This window comes from Pelobates fuscus, chromosome 3 (assembly GCF_036172605.1).
Source record: "Pelobates fuscus isolate aPelFus1 chromosome 3, aPelFus1.pri, whole genome shotgun sequence".
NCBI classification, from domain to species: Eukaryota; Metazoa; Chordata; class Amphibia; order Anura; family Pelobatidae; genus Pelobates; species Pelobates fuscus.
The window spans coordinates 381,744,000-381,764,072 of NC_086319.1; the positions used below are offsets into that span (position 1 = coordinate 381,744,000).

Below are 20,073 nucleotides of genomic sequence, written 5' to 3' on the forward strand. Positions count from 1 at the left end.
ACACTATAGGAAGGTATTTTCAATCTAACATTTGTTATCAATAATTTGCAGCGCAGTGCTCAGCACATCATCGCCTCTGGCTTGTTCTGCAGGCACACAAATTTCCCCATTCTCGTTGGTATTCATCTTTTCAGAATTATTCTCCAAAAGCCTCAGGGAGGAGGAGGGGTAATCTGGGACAAAGCACAGAATGGGAGGGGGGAGGATGACTAGGGGGTATTTAATTTGAGACCTGAATGTCACAGTTCACTGCAAGCTCAGACCACAGCAGAGGTGACAAGACCAGCCCGATCACTGCAAAAAGGTTGGAATATACAAAATTCTTCAATTCTTCTTTCATCTGCTTGGGGAGGGGTTTATTTGAAGGGATATAATCTGAGTCAGGAGATCCTCTTAGAACAGACCACAGGGAGAGCAGAGAACGTGTGAGCAAGCGCATTGCGGTGCGTCTCCAGATTTCTTGGGATTTGCACCTGTGCAGAAATATTAATAATAATAATAATAATAATAATAATAATAATAAGGTATAGTTTGCTAGCATGCTGTGACAATAGTTGAGTTGGAGATTTTTTCTTTTTCCAAATGAGCAGTTTTTGCCCAAATTTTGCAAATCGAGTTTTCAATTCAACGCAATTCAGTATTTAGTGAATATACACCTATTTTGTAACAAACAAATGCATTTATGTATACTGCTACTTAAACAGGGAATGGTTTCCATTCTGTGATACTGGATAGAAAGATTTATTGCAATTTAAAGGGGATCGAGAAATTACATTTTATCCCTCGCAGGTTAAGACAATACTCAGGAGTCATTGTGAAACAAAGCAGGGGAATTATTCAGGGATTATTTTTACGTGCATTCTTTAAAATACACACCAAGTGTATTCTGTGTGGCCTAAATAGTAGATTTTCAAACCAGTATTGATACATTACATACATAGATGTGTCAGTTACATAGAGGTAACAGGTGTACTTAGCACTTTACAGATTACATTACAGCCGAGGGAGGTACAGGTAGCGTAGTACTTTTATTTACATAGCACAAACTGTAATGTACTTAGCACTTTACAGGTTATATTACCGCAGAGGGAAGTACAGCAAGTATACAGTGTATGTAAATTTATATAACACTGACAGGTGTACTTAGCACTTTACAGGTTATATTACCGCAGAGGGAAGTACAGCAAGTATACAATGTATGTAAATTTATATAGCACTGACAGGTGTACTTAGCACTTTACAGGTTATATTACCGCAGAGGGAAGTACAGCAAGTATACAGTGTATGTAAATTTATATAACACTGACAGGTGTACTTAGCACTTTACAGGTTATATTACCGCAGAGGGAAGTACAGCAAGTATACAATGTATGTACATTTATATAGCACTGACAGGTGTACTTAGCACTTTACAGGTTATATTACCGCAGAGGGAAGTACAGCAAGTATACAGTGTATGTAAATTTATATAACACTGACAGGTGTACTTAGCACTTTACAGGTTATATTACCGCAGAGGGAAGTACAGCAGGTATACAGTGTATGTAAATTTATATAGCACTGACAGGTGTACTTAGCACTTTACAGGTTATATTACCGCAGAGGGAAGTACAGCAAGTATACAGTGTATGTAAATTTATATAGCACTGACAGGTGTACTTAGCACTTTACAGGTTATATTACCGCAGAGGGAAGTACAGCAAGTATACAGTGTATGTAAATTTATATAACACTGACAGGTGTACTTAGCACTTTACAGGTTATATTACCGCAGAGGGAAGTACAGCAGGTATACAATGTATGTAAATTTATATAGCACTGACAGGTGTACTTAGCACTTTACAGGTTATATTACCGCAGAGGGAAGTACAGCAGGTATACAATGTATGTAAATTTATATAGCACTGACAGGTGTACTTAGCACTTTACAGGTTATATTACAGCAGAGGGAAGTACAGCAAGTATACAGTGTATGTAAATTTATATAACACTGACAGGTGTACTTAGCACTTTACAGGTTATATTACCGCAGAGGGAAGTACAGCAGGTATACAATGTATGTAAATTTATATAGCACTGACAGGTGTACTTAGCACTTTACAGGTTATATTACCGCAGAGGGAAGTACAGCAAGTATACAGTGTATGTAAATTTATATAGCACTGACAGGTGTACTTAGCACTTTACAGGTTATATTACCGCAGAGGGAAGTACAGCAAGTATACAGTGTATGTAAATTTATATAACACTGACAGGTGTACTTAGCACTTTACAGGTTATATTACCGCAGAGGGAAGTACAGCAGGTATACAATGTATGTAAATTTATATAGCACTGACAGGTGTACTTAGCACTTTACAGGTTATATTACCGCAGAGGGAAGTACAGCAGGTATACAATGTATGTAAATTTATATAGCACTGACAGGTGTACTTAGCACTTTACAGGTTATATTACAGCAGAGAGAGGTACTGCAAATATACAGTGTATGTAAATAATTGTTTTATTTATATAGCACTAACAGGTGCACTTAGCACTTTACTGGTTAAATTACAGTAGAGGGAGGTAGAGCAAGTATGTACTGCACTTACTTACAGCCAACAGGAGTCTTTGGAAATACAGGTATTATATTAGTTTCACAATATGAGTGAATATGTTGAAATAGAAATTAACTCTTCCAATCCCTGGCTTGGAGTTTTAGAGTGAATACCTGCATCACCCCTGTTACATTTAAAGGGATATTATAGACAGCGCTAACATGGTGTCCCTATCAAAGAGAGGTGAATGGAGAGTAGATATAATATGCAGAATACAATAGTTGTTGTCATATAAACCTGATACAGACATTTCGGATGCTAGGAAGCCATATTTAAAATGATCCCACTCTAAGAGCATTAACAAACAGGAATACGTTTTCAAGTTAAAATAGTAAACATGTTAACCCATGCCGAGTCACATCCAGCCGCCGAGGGACATACACTCATATAACCACTGATAAACTTGCTTTTCTCTTTTTATCTTGTACCCATCTGCCACAACATTCAACCACAGCCAGCGCCACATCATATCGAGGCCTACGCCGTGAATAACCGGTAAATTAAGTGGTATCACATAGATACCATTAACATACATAGATATCTCAAGACAGAGCAGACTGCTTGCAGCGCAGGGCGATACGTTTTCACTGTTAAAATAATAAACATATCAGAGTATTAAGAGCTTATTTGGTGATCGGCAATTAAGGGGTTAAGCGTTACACCGTATCCATAATTTGGCAGGAATAACATATGGCGTACGTCTGGAAGTTGAAAGGTAACTTCGCAGCCGATGAATTCTTAGTATTATTCGGATTCGGTGCCCCTCGTAGTGACCTATCAAAGCTATACTTTATAAACCCCCGAACTTTTATCAATAAATTGACGAAATGTCTGTTTTATTATTTTTCCCAATCGGTTGGATTGACAAGGGTCTGTCCATATATTGTAAAGCGCTACGGAATCTGTTGGCGATATATAAATGGCGCCTATATAAAAGGCCCTCTAGTGTAGGCTGAGAGTGCTGGGAGTCCCTCCCATGGACTCCAGTCACTGCTGCTCTACTATAATGCCAGCAGGAGTCACAAGGCCCCGCCCAGATTCCATGCTGAGGGCGGGGACACTCCTCCAACTGCACTCGGACACGCCCACTTCATTCTGTAGTCTGGGTCTTTCTGTCCCTCTCCGGCTTCCGTAGTCAGTGCCTGGTTTCCTCTGCGAGCTGGGGCTGTGGATATGGCAGGATGTACCTACCTATAATACCGGTATGTATACCGCGTGTGCTGCCTGGGGCCTTCACATTGGCTCTCCATGCTGTGCTTGGGGTATACAGTGTGGCTGAGTATCAGGGGCCATCCATGCCTCACCACGTGGGTTATCTCTCCCATCATGCTCAGCCAGAACAGTGGGAGAGCATCACAGAGATCATAACTAGCTAATAATAACAACAACAATAATAATAATAATAATACCTGGGCTATACTAAAGGCAGCCGGGGACGGGGGGAGGTAGTGTACAGTAGGTCACATGTTGCAGGGTGCCCGTCCCTTTAATAGGCAGCACATGGCTGATCAGTAAATGGGGAGGTGACGTATGTTGTGTGCCTTGGGTATTGCAGGGTGCCTGTCCCTTTAATACAGAGTACATGGCTTATATGTGGGGTGCCTGTCCCTTTAATGCAGAGTACATGGCCTTATATGTGAGGCTAAATGGGGAGGGTGAGAGATGTGGGGTGCCTGTCCCTTTAATACAGAGTACATTTCTTATCATTGATGCACTGATATGACAGCTTATTAGCTTCAAATAGTTTGACAGCCCATGACAGTTCTGTTTATAAAAAAAAAACCAAAATCACTATACACCACTGTCAGCCTTTAAATTAGAGAACATCACATTAACACCATTTGTTTACCACCCTTGTATGTTGTGTTACAATACTGTTGTGTCAATTTTGTCTGAAATTAAAACTGACTTTTATTTTTGGGGACAAAATAGCAGACATGAAGATTTGGCTATTATTTTAAATTCACTTTTAATAACTGGAAAATTCACACTTGGTATAATATAAGCATGCTGGATTCCCCTTATGCAATGTAATGTTTCTTAAACCAATGTTTATTAATTAATTTATTGTAATGTATATATTTTTAACTAGAAACTTACAACTTAATTTAAAGAGCAACAAAAGGCATAGCACTTGTGCATTTATTACACCCGTGAATCAATTCTTACCGTTAAGCCAGGGGCAGGCATACTATGCCCTTTCAGATGCCATGGGCTACATCTCCCATGAACATCTTCCAGCCTTTTGCAATAACAGAATGGCCAGCTATGCCTGCCCTTGATAAAAACTCTAATTATAATTTGATATGAGGCTCATAGACTTAGGATTTTTTATTTTATTTTCTAGGTACAGCAAAAAGCAGACGTAAATTATGGTAGGTTAGGCCCAGCGATGGCTGGTATGTATAAGGGTGTGGGCTGAGGGCTGTCAACAAGTCTATAATGTTATGTGCGTAAGTGTGTCGTGTAAAAGAGTACACGGTGACTATCTGTAATGGTGGAGTACAGTAATATATTTTTCATAGAAAATGCAATGCCTGCACACTGACACCATATACAAGCCTGAATAACCCAGCGAATGTAAATATAATATAAATCACTATTGAAATGGCATATGACACTGACAGCCTAGAACTTTAAGCTCAGTTGTACCTCAGATCCGAGCCTCTGATGTCTGCGCACGCCTTATGTGCCCTGAATTACTTCTGACATTGTTTTAGATATTGGCCAGTAGCCCAGGTCATTATTTATAATGGCCGTATATGTCAGAAAGCGGATGTGACTTGTATAAAAGTCTTCCTAGCACACTGTACACGTGTTTATACTTTTACATACCTGTATGTGCGTTTATTGTATTACTGTGCCTTTATTACATCTTTCTCTGTACCCTTCAGGCTCCAGTTCAAACAATGGCTGAGGGACAGCCCAGTGATGCTAAGGGGGCCGTATTGATGGCCAGTGACTCTCTCCCTGAGGGCACTCCCCAAGTCAGAGGGTACGACTTCAATGCAGGCATCAACTATGATCAGTTGTTGCAGAGCTATATGTACACAGGATTCCAAGCCACATGCTTCGGGCAAGCAGTGCGAGAGGTCAACAACATGGTGAGATGTGGGAATTGTAAGGAGGAGTGGGTAAGGGATGGTAATGCCGAGGAAGGTTTTAAGAACTAATGTGGAGTAATGGGGTGAGTGACAATAACCGAGTTAGTGTCTCAGTAATGATGGGGTGAGGGTTTTTATTAGTTTATATAACTGAGTGCTTAAAGGGGCACTGTAACATCTACAGTTTACTGTAGTGGTTGTGGTGACCGTAGTTCCTTGGTGCCATTTTAGTATTAAGTGTGGAACTGTTTCACACCTATGTGTGTGCCCTGTGCATGTGCCCTCCAGGCTCCCTCTTCACATACATTGCTAAAGTTCAAACTTCCACATCAATTTCGTAATTGTGTGAAAATAATTAATTGACCGATGAGTGTCAGTTCCTGGGACGGACCCAGGTAAGTGTCATACCATTTAAAAAACGGTTTGACTCTTAACAATGGACTTCTGGCACCATAACCACTACATACCATAGAAAGCCATTTTAACAGGCTAGAGGAGAAAAGGACTGATTGTCATTGATAAGGAGTGTAATGTAGAGCATTGCACCGCTGTGTTATCCCTTCATTATATTGAATGTGGTTATATTTGGAAGAGACAACTAAACTGTTCAGAGTTTAATTTAAATACGCACTGTTCTTTATGCAGATCGACAGCAAGCTGTCCTCCCCTGGTGGTTGTACCATCTTCTTGGGATACACCTCAAACCTGATCAGCTCTGGTGTCCGGGAGAGCATCCGATACCTCGTACAGCACAAGATGGTATGGAACAAATTAGACAAATTAATCACTGTTTGCAGTATTATTAAGCAATTTCACTGAGCCACTCAGTCATTGGGCATTGGCCTTATTTTATTTTAAATATACACAATTCTGCTTAGAACACCCTTTTGATTTGATGCTCTGGAAAAATTGATACAATTTGTCACCTATTTAAAAAAGCAATCGTAGGCACTGGCTTTGTGTGGGAGACCTATTGTGACATTGCTAATTATATTCTGGTATTACACCAGCCCAATGTTTGTTTTTTGTGTCTATCTATCTTTCATTCTGATGCAAGATTTGTGACAAAATAGAGCGTTTATTCAGTCTTACCTGTCAGACGTGCTGTGTGAACCGTGCAGACTGGAATGGCATGCTTTGTAAATGTGCCTACGGCATTGAATGAATTAACAGGTAGCATGAACCAGTCGATGACTGACAGGAGCCGTGAGCAATAGAAAGACAGAGAATAATAAGGAAAAAGAATCCCACCTAATGGGGGCGCTAGACGCTAGAGATAAGTAGTGTCCTATGGGAAACTAAACATACAAGAGATAATACTCTATAAAAACTAAGAAAATATAAATAGCTTAAAAGTGAAATTTATTCTGCATCACAGTGCAAAAAAGTCTTTTAAAAAGAATTATTAAAAAACAAAATGCACACACACCAACATAAGACGGTTTGGGATGCCCGCACACTACTGTATTCGCCACCTGAACTCCGGCAAACGACTAAACAGGATTGGGGACCGCCTGACGACCGTAATCTCACTAGCACAACATGCTACACGACAGACTGGCACTACTGTGTTGGAACAGAATGTTCTGTGCTCTTCTTTCTTTCCATTCAAGACTAGTTCCTTTGAGATTGTTTATGTTTTTATGTTATGGGTCACCTGACTAGGATGCCTTTGTATCCCAGTTACTTTACGCCTTCCTCTCGGGAATCTAGGCACATTATAAGACCAAATAATGCATAGCAGGTGAAAAACCTGCGGGTTCTCACCAACCTGTTCACATGTTGTCACGAACATTTTGACAAATTTTCAACAAAACAATAAAATAAATAAAATTAAAAAAAAAAACAAGGAGGGCAACACGTGAGACACAGGCACTCAATATAATCTGCTTGGAATGCGCGGGACCTGCGAGTCCTCAAAGCTCATTGGGGCCTGCGAGCCCACATGCAAATACTTGATGTTGTTGATTCCAGGGACCTGCGAGTCCAACACCTTCTTCTTGTTGAAAAACATTGCGAATATATTAATAAAAATCATATTTACAAAAAAAAAAGCATAATATCCAGTACAGAGATGATTACAGTATATAGTCCTATTGTGAGACCTGGGAACAAATGCCCGGCATCAACCACTAAATAAGCCAGTAATGAGTAAAAAGATGGAATGAACAATCACTGGTCGCGACTTCCAAGGCTGAAATATACTTGCAACTGGGTCAGTGGTGATGGTATCGTGGTCTCTGGACTTCAGCTGGATGATAGATACGGCTCAACGCGTTTCGTCCCGCTTTATTCGGGACTTCCTCAGGAGCTGTGGATGTCCTCAATTCTTCCGGGGTCTCTTCTTATCTTCTGAATTTTCGCGCTCAATTAAGCTATTACGCACGTGCAAAAGGACACCGGCTTCCGTCAGGATTGTTGCCGGAAACACAACACCAGTGTGCCCGCCCCCAATGTCTATCAGGAAATGACCGATGCGCATGCGTAGCTAAAATGATGCGTTTTGAAACTTTTTTTTCTACTTTTGGCTCTATAGGTTTTGGAGTGTACCTAGAGGGTGGCAGCTTCTTGTTTAGAGTTTCACTTGTTTCTGGTTCGATTTTCAGAGAATAATAAGGGCACGGTGCTCAGGATAGCCATTTGCCTGTCCCATCCATGTTTAAGTTTTCTGATACAACTCATCTTTAGTAGTTGGATATAAAGGGCATGATATCTAAACATTCTTGTATACCAGTAATACCTGCATTGTTATTTTAGCTGTAGTGTAAAACAAAGCCTGACAGTTAAAAAGAATGGCCTGTACACCCTACCTCCAGGCAAACTGTTCTGTTATTGCAAGCAATATCTTTTAAATAGCTTCTTGCATTATTTTTGTGCCTTAAAAGATATAGTGAATGTTTCAACTCAAACAATACTCCCCCCCCCCCCCCCCCCCTTATTTTTTCATACTAGAATTGTCATTAAGTCGATAGTCAATACTTTGTTAAACACAGCAGATCTGCACACACCAAACAAGTCATGAGATTTGCTTTCCCACAGAAATCTCACATTTGCAATGCTGTTACTACTGCAAGGGATTCTGGGTGGGCATATGCAAATGAGTAAGACAAAGAATCACCTTTTTTGCCTCATAAATTCCACTATATACATAGACTCCTTGGAGTATGTCTGCTATACCCAACAGCTTTTAAACGCTACTCGGGAAGAGGTACAAAGCCAGTGATCCACTCATGAACAGCTGTTTCTTTGTTAATGTTACTGATCGGCATGAGGTTGGTTACTGGCTTGCTATTGAGGCTTGGTGTTACTTGGGAGCACAAACCAATAGTTATGGTGGGGTAAAAGGTGAATGAAAATTCCTTCCACCTAAAGTCAATAATTTTAAGTAATGTCTATTGTAATACATAAGAAATCCCTGTAATGCCGTTTGGCTGAGACATGGTATAATATGGCCAATAAATTAAGCTCTGTGCGTAGAATACGTAAAGAATTCACATTAGCATTCCGGAACTCTTGTTCTGGGCTGGCTAGTGAAAGCGGCAGAGATCTGTATAACACTTCTGGTAGCCACATTATGTCTAATATATGTGCAGCGTAAAACATGGCATATACAGGGTTCTTGCACCATGCCCACTTCAAAACACTGAAGTGGTTGTGGTGTTTAGCGTAACCCTTTAATGCTACAGTGAGCAGCCATAGGGGCAGTTCTCCAATGTCTGACTCATTCTAATGGCTCCCATCTGGCCTTTGAAAAGTATAGCCAAGGAAACTGTGTATTGTAATCCTCTGCAACAAAGTCCTATATATCTGCATTTGTGACCCAGCCCTTTTTTTTCGTGTGTGTTTGTTTTTTTCTTTATAATCTCATGTTTTCTTATTTATAATACAGAGTGGTACCAGTGAATGTTATGGTGTCAATTATTGGGTGATACAAATATTTGTGTGTCTCCATACAGGTTGATGCAATTGTGACCACAGCTGGAGGTATTGAAGAAGACTTTATTAAGTGTTTGGCACCCACCTTCTTAGGCGATTTCAGCTTGAGAGGGGCTGATCTTAGACCACGCGGTATTAACAGGTAAGCACAATGTGCCTCTCAGATTTCATACTATCCTTTAAACTGGAGAAGTGTTTGCAAACGACATAACTGTATAAATAGTATAAATATAGTGATTCTGATATCCAGACCTCTGGATGGTTTCAATGCCATCTTTAAAGGCTAGATACCAGAATAATTTTAGCTGCCCTCACAGCCTTATCTCCAAAATGGTTGCATAACAACATACCTTCTGTTGATGTCCTATTCAAAATCAGTGATAACCAGTTCATGGATAGACTTGCTGTCCTGTTATACAATTTCCTGGCCTACTACGAGAAGACACCTAGTCTCAATAGCTCTGCAATTTTTTTTTTGTCTGTATATTTATGTCCAAGCATTATCTGCTCCTCTTGTGATGGATTTATACGTCTCCTACTTATATTTGTGTTTAAACATTCTTTTAGTGTATTTGTTTTAATCTAAAAGAAGTGCATAGTTTGCCGTGTTGCATTGCGAGTTTGCATATGGACGTTCAGTAAAGATTTAAAAAATATATTTTGTAACATTAAATGTTATGTCAAATATATTAATAGCAAATTTTACATCTGTGCTTCATGCTTATTCTTCTAATTAATTGTAGGTGAGCCTGACTATATCCCTGGTTCAGCTAAATGAATGGGACGAATAATAAGTTACAGAATAAAGAATTTTAATGCTTCCAGATTTTTACCCTATGCCTTGCACATTGTTTACAGCATCAATTGATTAATTATTGAGGGCTATGGGGCAAGGTGTTGAATTTACTTTCAGTTAAAAAAAAAAAAGAAAATAACAAAAATAAAATGGAACTTATCCAACACAAATGGACATTTTTTTCAAAACAGAAAATTACATGGTGTTAAAGATGACCGATCATATTCTTCAGATCGTTGATCTATCTCCTTTATAGCATCATTAGTACTGAGTGCTCATATCTTGTTTATCTTCTGCAGGATTGGAAACCTCCTAGTACCCAATAATAATTACTGTCTCTTTGAGGACTGGGTCACACCTATACTGGATCAGATGGTGCTGGAGCAAGACACAGAGGTGAGCACTATGCAGACATTATGTTTGGGACATTTGCTGAGAATACTTTTTATTGGAAAATGTTTTTTCATTTTTGCTTTAACCCCTGCAGGGTACTAAGTGGACTCCATCTAAAATGATTGCTCGGCTGGGAAAAGAGATCAATCACCCAGATTCTGTATATTACTGGGCGCAAAAGGTATGTACTTTAGAATATCCATATGGGAAACTATGGAACATGGAGTCTGTCCCTCCCAGCACAGGGTGACACAGACAGGAGGGAGCTATGGGACATGGAGTCTGTCCCTCCCAGCACAGGGTGACACAGACAGGAGGGAGCTATGGGACATGGAGTCTGTCCCTCCCAGCACAGGGTGACACAGACAGGAGGGAGCTGTGGAACATGGAGTCTGTCCTTCCCAGCACAGGGTGACACTGACAGGAGCGAGCTGTGGGACATGGAGTCTGTCCCTCCCAGCACAGGGTGACACTGTCAGGAGGGAGCTATGGGAGATGGATAGCTTTCCTTAAGGGAGGTATAAGATTCAATCTGTCCCTCCCAGCACAGGGTGACACAGACAAGAATAATGCGAACAGGCGTCTAATCTCTCACGCAGCCCTCTTTTAAAAATGTATTTATTAGTATGTGACATTATTACCCTCTCCTTGTAAATAGAATGACATCCCTGTGTTCAGCCCGGCTCTTACCGATGGGTCTCTTGGAGACATGATGTATTTCCACTCATACAAGAACCCTGGCCTGAAGCTGGACATTGTAGAAGGTGAGAATCATCATTGTGCTGTGAGTTGCAACTCTGTACCAGTGATAGCCAAGCTATTTCCCCATGATACTTAGCAAGCCATTCCGTTCACTGAGCACCATGGGAAAACAGTCCACAACAGCAGTGAAGGTCAACATTCTATAGCTGGTCTGCAAAGACAGCGATGTTCTTACATAAGAGAATATCATAAAACCAAGGCTCTGAAAGACCTCTGCTACAGTTTTTCTACTACAACCCTGATGTACAGTTACTAAATAATATCAGTGATGACTGTGTATGGGCAGTGCGTATCTTTTTCACAAGTGACTCTTCTCTCCAGATATACGCCGTCTGAATTCTATTGTAATCTTTGCTAAGAAGAGTGGCATGATCATTCTGGGTGGCGGACTCATCAAGCACCACATTGCTAATGCAAACCTCATGGTGAGTGCGAACATGGCTGCTTAATCAGTTTACCATTATGATCTCAGTTCCAGGCTGTTCATTTTCCACCCTTCTCTTGAAACCCTACATTTAATTTCATTTATTTAATTTTTTGTTCCAGAGGAATGGTGCAGATTACGCCGTTTATGTTAACACTGCTCAAGAGTTTGATGGCTCAGACTCTGGAGCTAGACCAGATGAAGCTGTATCATGGGGAAAGATCCGTATGGACGCCAATCCCGTCAAGGTCAGTTTTCTAAAAGAAAAATGTTCTTTTACTACTTTTCAAATTGACTGCTTTTCTTTCACGCTCATATCGCCTAAAATCAATCTACCCCATTGTCATTTGAAAATAAGTAATTTCCTTAAGTGTGATGCATAAGCTAAAAGGGACATGACTTCTATAAAAAAAAATGTTCTGTAATCAGAGAGGATAACTTTAATTGGGTATGGACTATCTCGTATCAAACTCCCTTCTTCCATTGGAGGCCCTCACATTCCACAGAACTCCATTTAGTGAAAATACTTGGTACATAATAAGTGTTTCTCTTGCTTTCTATCTAATACCTCTCTCCTTCTCTCTACCTGCAGGTTTATGCGGACGCCACTTTGGTATTTCCTATTTTAGTGGCACAGACCTTTGCTCAGAAACACTCTGATTTCTCCTCTAAGAAAGTGGAACAGGACTGAGCTCACACCCTTGTGGCAGTTGGGAAGTGTGGTTGCATGGAGAGGTAAACACCGATTGGAACTAATCATCCTGCTTCTCACATAAAAAAAGTGAGCCCAACTGTTTTCTGCCCGTGCTAGAATCCCCGGCTGCTCACCGGAACCCTGTGGTACTCTCTGCTGAAGATTAACAGTCAGCATGTACAGTGTGGATAAAGATTTGATTGTAGAATAGATCATAACTCTCCAGCATACAGATATGTATATAAACAAAGTGTAAATATAGCTATACCTTCCAATTGCTCCATGCCTCTCGTTCCTTGTAAAAGATGTATTTGTCCATTTCCCTGTTTTGTCAGTTATTTAAGTTGTGATGTTTTTGTGTATGGAGCCAGTGGGTGGAATGGGACAGATGCTTGGCTGAAGGTGGATGAAAGGCTCTGCAAGAAACATTGCAGAGATTTCCAAAATAGGACGTATTTTATTTTGCTAATGGATAAAAAAAACAACAACTTTGTTGGCAATAAAGTTCAACTAATTAAACAACAGTGTTTGAGCATTCTCTGCTGCTACCGGCGTCTTCATGTGATTCTCCGCTCCAGACCTGGAATCCACCCTCGCTTGCCGTCAGCAGACACGGTTCCGTAGGATGAAATGAGAGAGATTGAACAACTCCTTTACAGACGGGGAGTTTGAGAACTAGTGACCCCTGCAGGAAGGGAGAAACATAGCTTAACTAAGAAAGTTCCATACTCCCCAATACAGTATTTCTCAAGCCTAGCTTTTAGGTCATCTTTAAATTTATCCAGTCATATACATTTTTCAAAAGAGTAAAACAGATTTGCATTTTTTTTTTGGTCACATCTCGTTTGCCAACAAGATCGAGCATCAATAAAAAACAAAGTAAGAACGACAGGCAGAGAGGAAGCTATGGTGCATAGTTTGTTCATCCCACCACAGGGTGACTAACAGGGTTATTCATTAAAGTCAATTTCAAATTTAGTGACCAAATTGCTTTAATAACCTACTGTTTAACAGAACTTCGGTTTTTAAATTTGAAAAGCCACATGGTCACTGCTAAAATAGAGAAATGGGGGGAAAAAATAACTATCCCACACCACTCCCATCTTCTCTCATCATATATTGGAAGTTCAGTGATATGATAATCTTAAGTACCAAAGCCAGTATTTGTGTATCACTGGATACCTAATCTAGCCACGGTGTCCAAGTCTGGAAGTATCTATGAGAGGTACCCTGCAGTGTTACAGTCAGGGACTCCCATCGTATTTGTCCCTGACTCTCACCATCCATTGCTGGAGGCAGACTGTTTGTTCCACAAAAAATTGGATTAGAGATTTAGCTGCTGTCAGGGGTTTACATCAATTTATATCTAATAGGGACATCAGTAAACTCCAACTTCTAAAAGAGGTATCCTGCAGGGCAGTTCTAGAACATGCAATATATCCAGCACCTAGTAAAAAGTGAGATCAGACTGCCTTAAATCATTTCTTCTACATTCCAGGACAAAAGGGACTGCACGTTAGCAAATTATATTTATTTTTATAGCTAATGGATACACGTCTAAATATATTAATGCCATAAAAAAAGCGGATGCTTTAGCATGATTAGGCACAAGAATATGGAATAGAACAATATTTTATTTAGCTGGAATTAGTACTTGCGTGTCTGGGAAAAAAAATAATATTCCATCAGGTCACTGCAGTCCTGTGATGGAGGGTGAAGACATTTTTACTTGTTACCCAGCAGTTAGTCCATCCCCAGATCTGTCCAATCCTTACCTCGACCAGGTCCCAGAAACATACTGTGCCATCCTCTGAGCAGCTCACAACGTGGGTATCTTTCTCACTGAGACAACTGTCCAGTTTATAGCTCTGGTTCTGATGCCCTTTGTATCTATCAAGAAACCAGAACATTGAAACATTAACACACTATGGGTGGAATTATCATACTAGTCATGTCTCCGGGACTGAGTCAGTGAGCAGTCTCACATAGGCACACGGTTTATAGCAGACTATGTCAAGCTCTAAAATTAATTTAAAGGGACACTATAATCACCAGAACAACTACAGCTTATTGTATTTGTTCTGGTGAGTAGAAACATTCCCTTCAGGCATTTTGCAGTACACTATTCTGGGGAGTAAAAAAAAAACAAAAAAAAAAAGTTATACGCTCTTACTCTTTTTTTGATTTGCCCTTCTTGGGACGCACCTTATCGGCATACTTGCTTCGATGCCAGTATCAGAATGGAATGATGTCATGTCTTCTTGTGCTGGCTAGGGAGTTTCCATAGCAACAGCAAGCAAACGCTGTGGTTGCTATGCTTGGGAGAATAGAAGGACCTCTTTTCTGCTCTCCATTGTCAGTCAATGCCTCCACCTTCAGTGTCTGCCGAGGCACTGACTGACAGCTGGGAGAAAAATGAAATCAAAAAACCCTGAACATTTTAAATTTTACACCAAAAACTAAATTCCTCTATTTTCTCCCAAAATTGTAAATTCACTTAGAATGTTCAGTTTTCACAGAAAGTATGGCTCCACGACTTAAATGAAAGTCCTGATAAGGTAAATTGATTTTACCATCCTGAGTGGAGGCAGATGTGCTGCAGCAGGAATAGGCCACCTTCAGCACTCCAGATGTTGTGGACTACATCTCCCTTGATGCTTTGCCAGCACTATAGCTGTATAGGTATTATGGGACATGTAGTCCACAACATCTGGAGTGCCGAAGGTTGCCTACCCTTTTGAATAGGGCTCAAAGAGTTTATATTCTGAAGAGACACAGGGTCAGCTATGGAACTCAACATTCGGCACTCTAGATGTTGTGGACTACATCCCCCATAATGCTCTTAGAGTCATAATGCTGGCACAGTCAAAAACATTTGGAGTACCGAAGGTTGCCTACCCCTGGAAAGAACACTCTCCCATTGATACACCGTCTTACAAAACACCTGCCAATTGAATATTTCACAGATATTACATAACTCCTCTTGTAACAGACAGGTCTTGACAGACAGTATGTGCTCATTCTCTTTCAATGCATCAGCCCCTTTTCGTACAGGACATTATGACAGATCATACAAATTTTCCTTACACCCTAATGATGAAATATAGGCCCACATCCAACAGCTGGTGTTTGCGAAACATAATTCTAGGAATTGAGTCTGACAGCGGGTGGCCAAGAAGCCTTCTCTTGGTAAACCTCTAGCTTTCATTTTCTTGTAAAAAACAAAAAACAAAACAAATATCTAGTTTGAACATCTGGACCTGGCTATATATAAAAATATAGTGGACGCTGGACTGGAGTGGCATACAAGAGAATGATGGCTGACGGGTAAAGTGTGGCACAATATAATCTGAATTTACCCATAATTCTAGAATGATTAGCCCCACGGTAACAGAGCTGTTCAAGGTTCACTTTTAATGACATACTTGGCGTCACCCTGTACATTGTGAAGGTATTCAGCTATGCATTGGTTTGTCCTTGTCTGCCTTTTAGCTATTCTATTGACATACCTGTAAAGTCTACAGAAATGGAGGTTCCACATCATTTATAGATGACCATTAAATATGAATAGTTATTTGACAAGTCCCTGGTAGGAGACATAACAATAAACTACACAAAATAGTTTATTTTTATTTTTAGAAGTCATTATTCTAATATAATAGATAGAAATTAAATTTCACTTCCAGAAAAGTGATGCTTCCTTCCCTTTTTCCTCATCCCCGGAAACTCTAATTTAACCGTTTCTGGGTTAAAAATAAAATATCCCTTGCTGCTTCGACTACTTTAAAAAATGTGCTTTTATTTCTTATGCCATACCTATGTTTCTAAATGTTATTACTGTGTTTACTCCTGCTGTTGTGGCATAGTGGGTGTTTGTTCTTCCTGCACAGCGAAAATATAGAATTACATAAAAATAAAAAATTAAATATCCCATCCGCTGTACTTTTGTGTTGTTAGGACGTTACTGTCCGACATGGCCTCGGGCATTGCACACAGAATTGCAATACGACCACGTTTGTACCTGGTATTTTTGCCAGCAGTGCTGCACTGTAAGAGTTTGCTATTTTGCAAATGTTGCCTGTTAAAGCATATAAATCAAAATAAAATACACTACAATAGAATTTTATTTATTTTTAACACAACCAATAGATAATATTTAGCTATTACGCTGTGCTAAAATTTAGAAAATAACCGTTCTTCTTTAAAGAAAAATGTTAACGGGTGCGAAAATTAAAATGCAATGTGGATTCTCACTCATTATTTGCAAGCGTACTGAATTTCTGAACGACACAACACAATGACCCAATTTTAGCCCTTTTCTATGAAATGGGAATCCTGAATGTTCATAGTTTTGTGCTATATGTTCGATATATTGGAGCTGTTCATGGCGAAGCTACACGTAGCCAAGTTTGCAGTTTGTTGTGTGTAACAGAAACATGGTGACGATCCCTGACTTTGGATCCAGACCTGATAAGAGGACCTGGTTGGAGACAACAGTGACACAGCGGGAGCCAGAGTGCTGGGCACATACCCATCCCTGGTGCCAAGGTGTCTGGGCTAAGCCGAGCTAATGGCTAAGAGGGAGGGGAACAAGTCCCTATGTATATACTGGGCCAACCAAAAAAAAAAAAAAAAAAAAAAAGGAGATCGTTCTGTAGAGGAGCTCCCTCAACCTAAGGGCACCTCTAGATAGAGTATACTGTTAGCTACCTATGTTGTAAAGTACAAGTATTCCAATCTCCAGGGGTCAGCGACACACCACCCGGAACATTATTGGATGCTCGCGATATTACTAGCAGAGTTTGGTGCCTTGCAGCTGGGCAGTGCTATCCGCAAAGCCTCGGTAAAGCTCTGTGCCAAGAGGCTTGCGGGCAACAGTGCACTCGCAGTCAGCCATACAGACAAGTGCTACCCGGTCAGAGAACCATAAGATGGAGAACTGCATTTTCATTTTCTCAATCGCCGCTCTCTTGTCGCAGCGGCTGGCCACCCCACCATGGCTGATATCATCAATATTAATGACTCCAAACATTCCAACGCTTTCCTATTGGAAAGGTAACGCGCATGCACAGCAAAAGCAGCGCTGCGCCAATCAGTGTCTCTTTATAGAGATATATTGAATTATCGTTCATGGGAAGCGTTCAGCGTATCTATACACAGTGTAGGTGTTGTACACTGTGCATCACTGACCCAGGAAACACCTCTACTGGCCGTTTGCATGACTGCACCTAGATGTGGTATTGTCCAGCAATGTAAACACTGCCTTTTCTCTGTAAAGGCACCGTTTACATTGCCGAGTCTGTAAGGACAGGCTACAGACACCAGAACCACTATATTAGGCTGGAGTGGTTTTGGTGACTTCAGTGTCCCTTTAAGATCATAAGGACCAATTAAGTAAAAATATTGCTCTTAGTGGCTAAATTTGTTTCAGGTTGCTTTGCGACCAAGGCCTGGCTGCTCAGGGTTGGGATTGGGCCTCTGTTATATCCAGCTCATCATCATCTGAGGCCAACTTAAAGCCACAAAGGGAATCCGCTATTAGGTTTGTATTCATTTGTTGACCTTCTGTTGAGAAATCAGAAGGCAGATATCGCTGGTATTCCCTTCCACGACATAAGACAGATTTCTTGGAGTGACTGTAGAAATGATGTGAAATTGTGCCACATATTAAAAAAAAAAAAAAATCCAAGAAAATATATGGAGCTCTCCAGAAATGCATCCGAAATGACCGATTTGGTCAGCTTTGCGTAGATTGAATTAATTATAAATATTATTTATATTTGTGACACTTTCAATAAATGTTTTTTTTTTTTTTTAAAGCATGAATGCTCTTTGTAAATAAAATAAAAAAATTCAGAATGCATGAAATAGGGGTCACTTTAGTATACACCCCCATGTGGTCATTTGTGGAGTTAGAATTTTAACACCAGTAGTCTCTAATTCAGTTTAAAGAGGAATATCAGAAAGAGAATCGTAATCATCATTTTTATTCCCTTTTCAATACAGTAAGATTTTAAAGGACCCACACTTTTTCTAAGTGCCATTAGAATGCAGTTTACATAGCGTTCATCACTATGAAAAACCTAGAGTAAATTTACTTATAAATGCTCTGCAAGAATGAAAACATATAGCCTCCTAATAGAAATTTCAAGTTAGGCTATTCTGCCTTTGAATTTGAAACTCCCTTTAAATCCCCAACCATTAACACTTTAGTGATTAAACCTGCTAAATCCTAACAAAACTGCCAAACGTTAAAAGAATGATATGTCGGACAAACGGGTGAAAAGCAAGAGCTATATGGCACTCTTTAATATTCAGAATTATGATGCAACAAGGAAACTGGAAGCCATGTTGTTTATTTATTATATAAAACAAATGAGCACCTCCTTGTAGTAGAAGCTGTCCCTTTAAGGCTGCGTGTAAACAACTCTTCAAATAAAAGCTATGGAGACTTGGTCGTGTGTGTGTGACCAGATCACATTTAAACCATCAACACAGAATGGCTTATAGAAACCTAGAATGTGACGGCAGATAAGAACCATTCGGCCCAGCTAGTCTGAAATGTGTTTTACTCTTTCACTTTTAACGCTTTCACTGTGGAAACGAAGTACACTTCGTACGAGATGCCCCAAAGACACCTTTTACATAATGAACATTATACCAAAGAGTCCTAATTGTAATGGATCACAACTTTTCTACATCAACTGGAAGTTTGGCTACTCCTAGTTAACTTGCGCAGCGACATGGCAAAATAAATAAATGAAAACGTACATATAAAAACAAAAATTAAAAAAAAAAACTTTCTCCAAAAATTCCAAAAGAAACGTATTCCATTTAGAAAAAAAACAAAACAAAACACCAACGTATTTCAAATCCAGTGGAAAATACAAAAATCACAATGGCCAAAAATAGAAGACAAGAAGAAAAAAAAACTCCCATCATAAATGTCACAATGAACTCATAATAAAGTCACACCAGCACCGTAAGCAACAATGAGAGTTTTTGTTTGTTTTGTTTTTTTCCCCATCTTTTGCATTTTGTGGCTGCCATGATTTTTTATTTTTACTGGATTCAGAATTCTGGTAATGTTTTAAATGGAAACAAGTTGGATAGCATGGAGCAGGACTGTTCACACATTGCGGTAGCACTGAAATTAAAATACGCATGTTTGGGTAACACTACCATTTGTCAATCGCTCAGTTTGCGTCACTTACTCTCCCAGTAGTTCCCCCGTGTCTTTATCCAGAAGGCGCAGAGCGGAGTCCAAGGACGATGCCAAGAGACACTGTGCGTCCTGGCTGAAGCTTACACACGTGATGGGACCTGCACAGGGACAGACAGCAAACAGTGACACAGGGTACAATCCG

At 40.0% G+C, this 20,073-nt stretch overlaps 2 protein-coding genes across 5 annotated transcripts in view; one reads left to right on the forward strand and one right to left on the reverse strand.

The window, feature by feature from the left end:
- Positions 1 to 229: 229 nt before the first annotated feature.
- DHPS (deoxyhypusine synthase) lies at positions 230 to 13,132 on the forward strand. Of its 4 annotated transcripts, none has more exons than XM_063449592.1 (11): positions 230 to 304; positions 4,945 to 4,972; positions 5,492 to 5,701; positions 6,347 to 6,460; positions 9,658 to 9,779; positions 10,733 to 10,829; positions 10,921 to 11,007; positions 11,485 to 11,590; positions 11,910 to 12,013; positions 12,135 to 12,260; positions 12,605 to 13,132. In XM_063449592.1, the coding sequence occupies exons 2-11, from the start codon at positions 4,970 to 4,972 to the stop codon at positions 12,701 to 12,703; spliced, it is 1,068 nt and encodes a 355-aa protein (XP_063305662.1). In that variant the 5' UTR covers positions 230 to 304; positions 4,945 to 4,969; the 3' UTR covers positions 12,704 to 13,132. The 4 variants fall into 4 exon arrangements, with proteins under 4 accessions (XP_063305662.1, XP_063305663.1, XP_063305660.1 ...); XM_063449591.1 differs by lacking the exon at positions 230 to 304 and adding an exon at positions 3,709 to 3,799; XM_063449593.1 differs by lacking the exon at positions 4,945 to 4,972 and having other exon boundaries at positions 239 to 304.
- A 7-nt stretch (positions 13,133 to 13,139) lies between these two features.
- The window catches only part of WDR83 (WD repeat domain 83), a 33,927-nt gene continuing 26,993 nt past the window's right edge, over positions 13,140 to 20,073 (reverse strand). The window contains exons 8-10 of the mRNA XM_063449594.1: positions 19,921 to 20,029; positions 14,482 to 14,596; positions 13,140 to 13,391 (exon numbers count right to left, since the gene is read on the reverse strand). Of these exons, the coding sequence (XP_063305664.1) occupies positions 13,221 to 13,391; positions 14,482 to 14,596; positions 19,921 to 20,029 (395 nt within the window). The 3' untranslated portion in view covers positions 13,140 to 13,220. The remainder of the gene's footprint in view (positions 13,392 to 14,481; positions 14,597 to 19,920; positions 20,030 to 20,073) is intronic.

Bases quoted from the DNA above. Each gene is read 5' to 3' on its own strand.
- DHPS (XM_063449590.1), top strand. From the start codon at position 3,779: ATGTACCTACCTATAATACCG. The intron at 10,830-10,920 runs GTGAGCACTATG...TAACCCCTGCAG, and splicing joins TGCTGGAGCAAGACACAGAG to GGTACTAAGTGGACTCCATC. The intron at 12,014-12,134 runs GTGAGTGCGAAC...TTTTTGTTCCAG, and splicing joins TTGCTAATGCAAACCTCATG to AGGAATGGTGCAGATTACGC.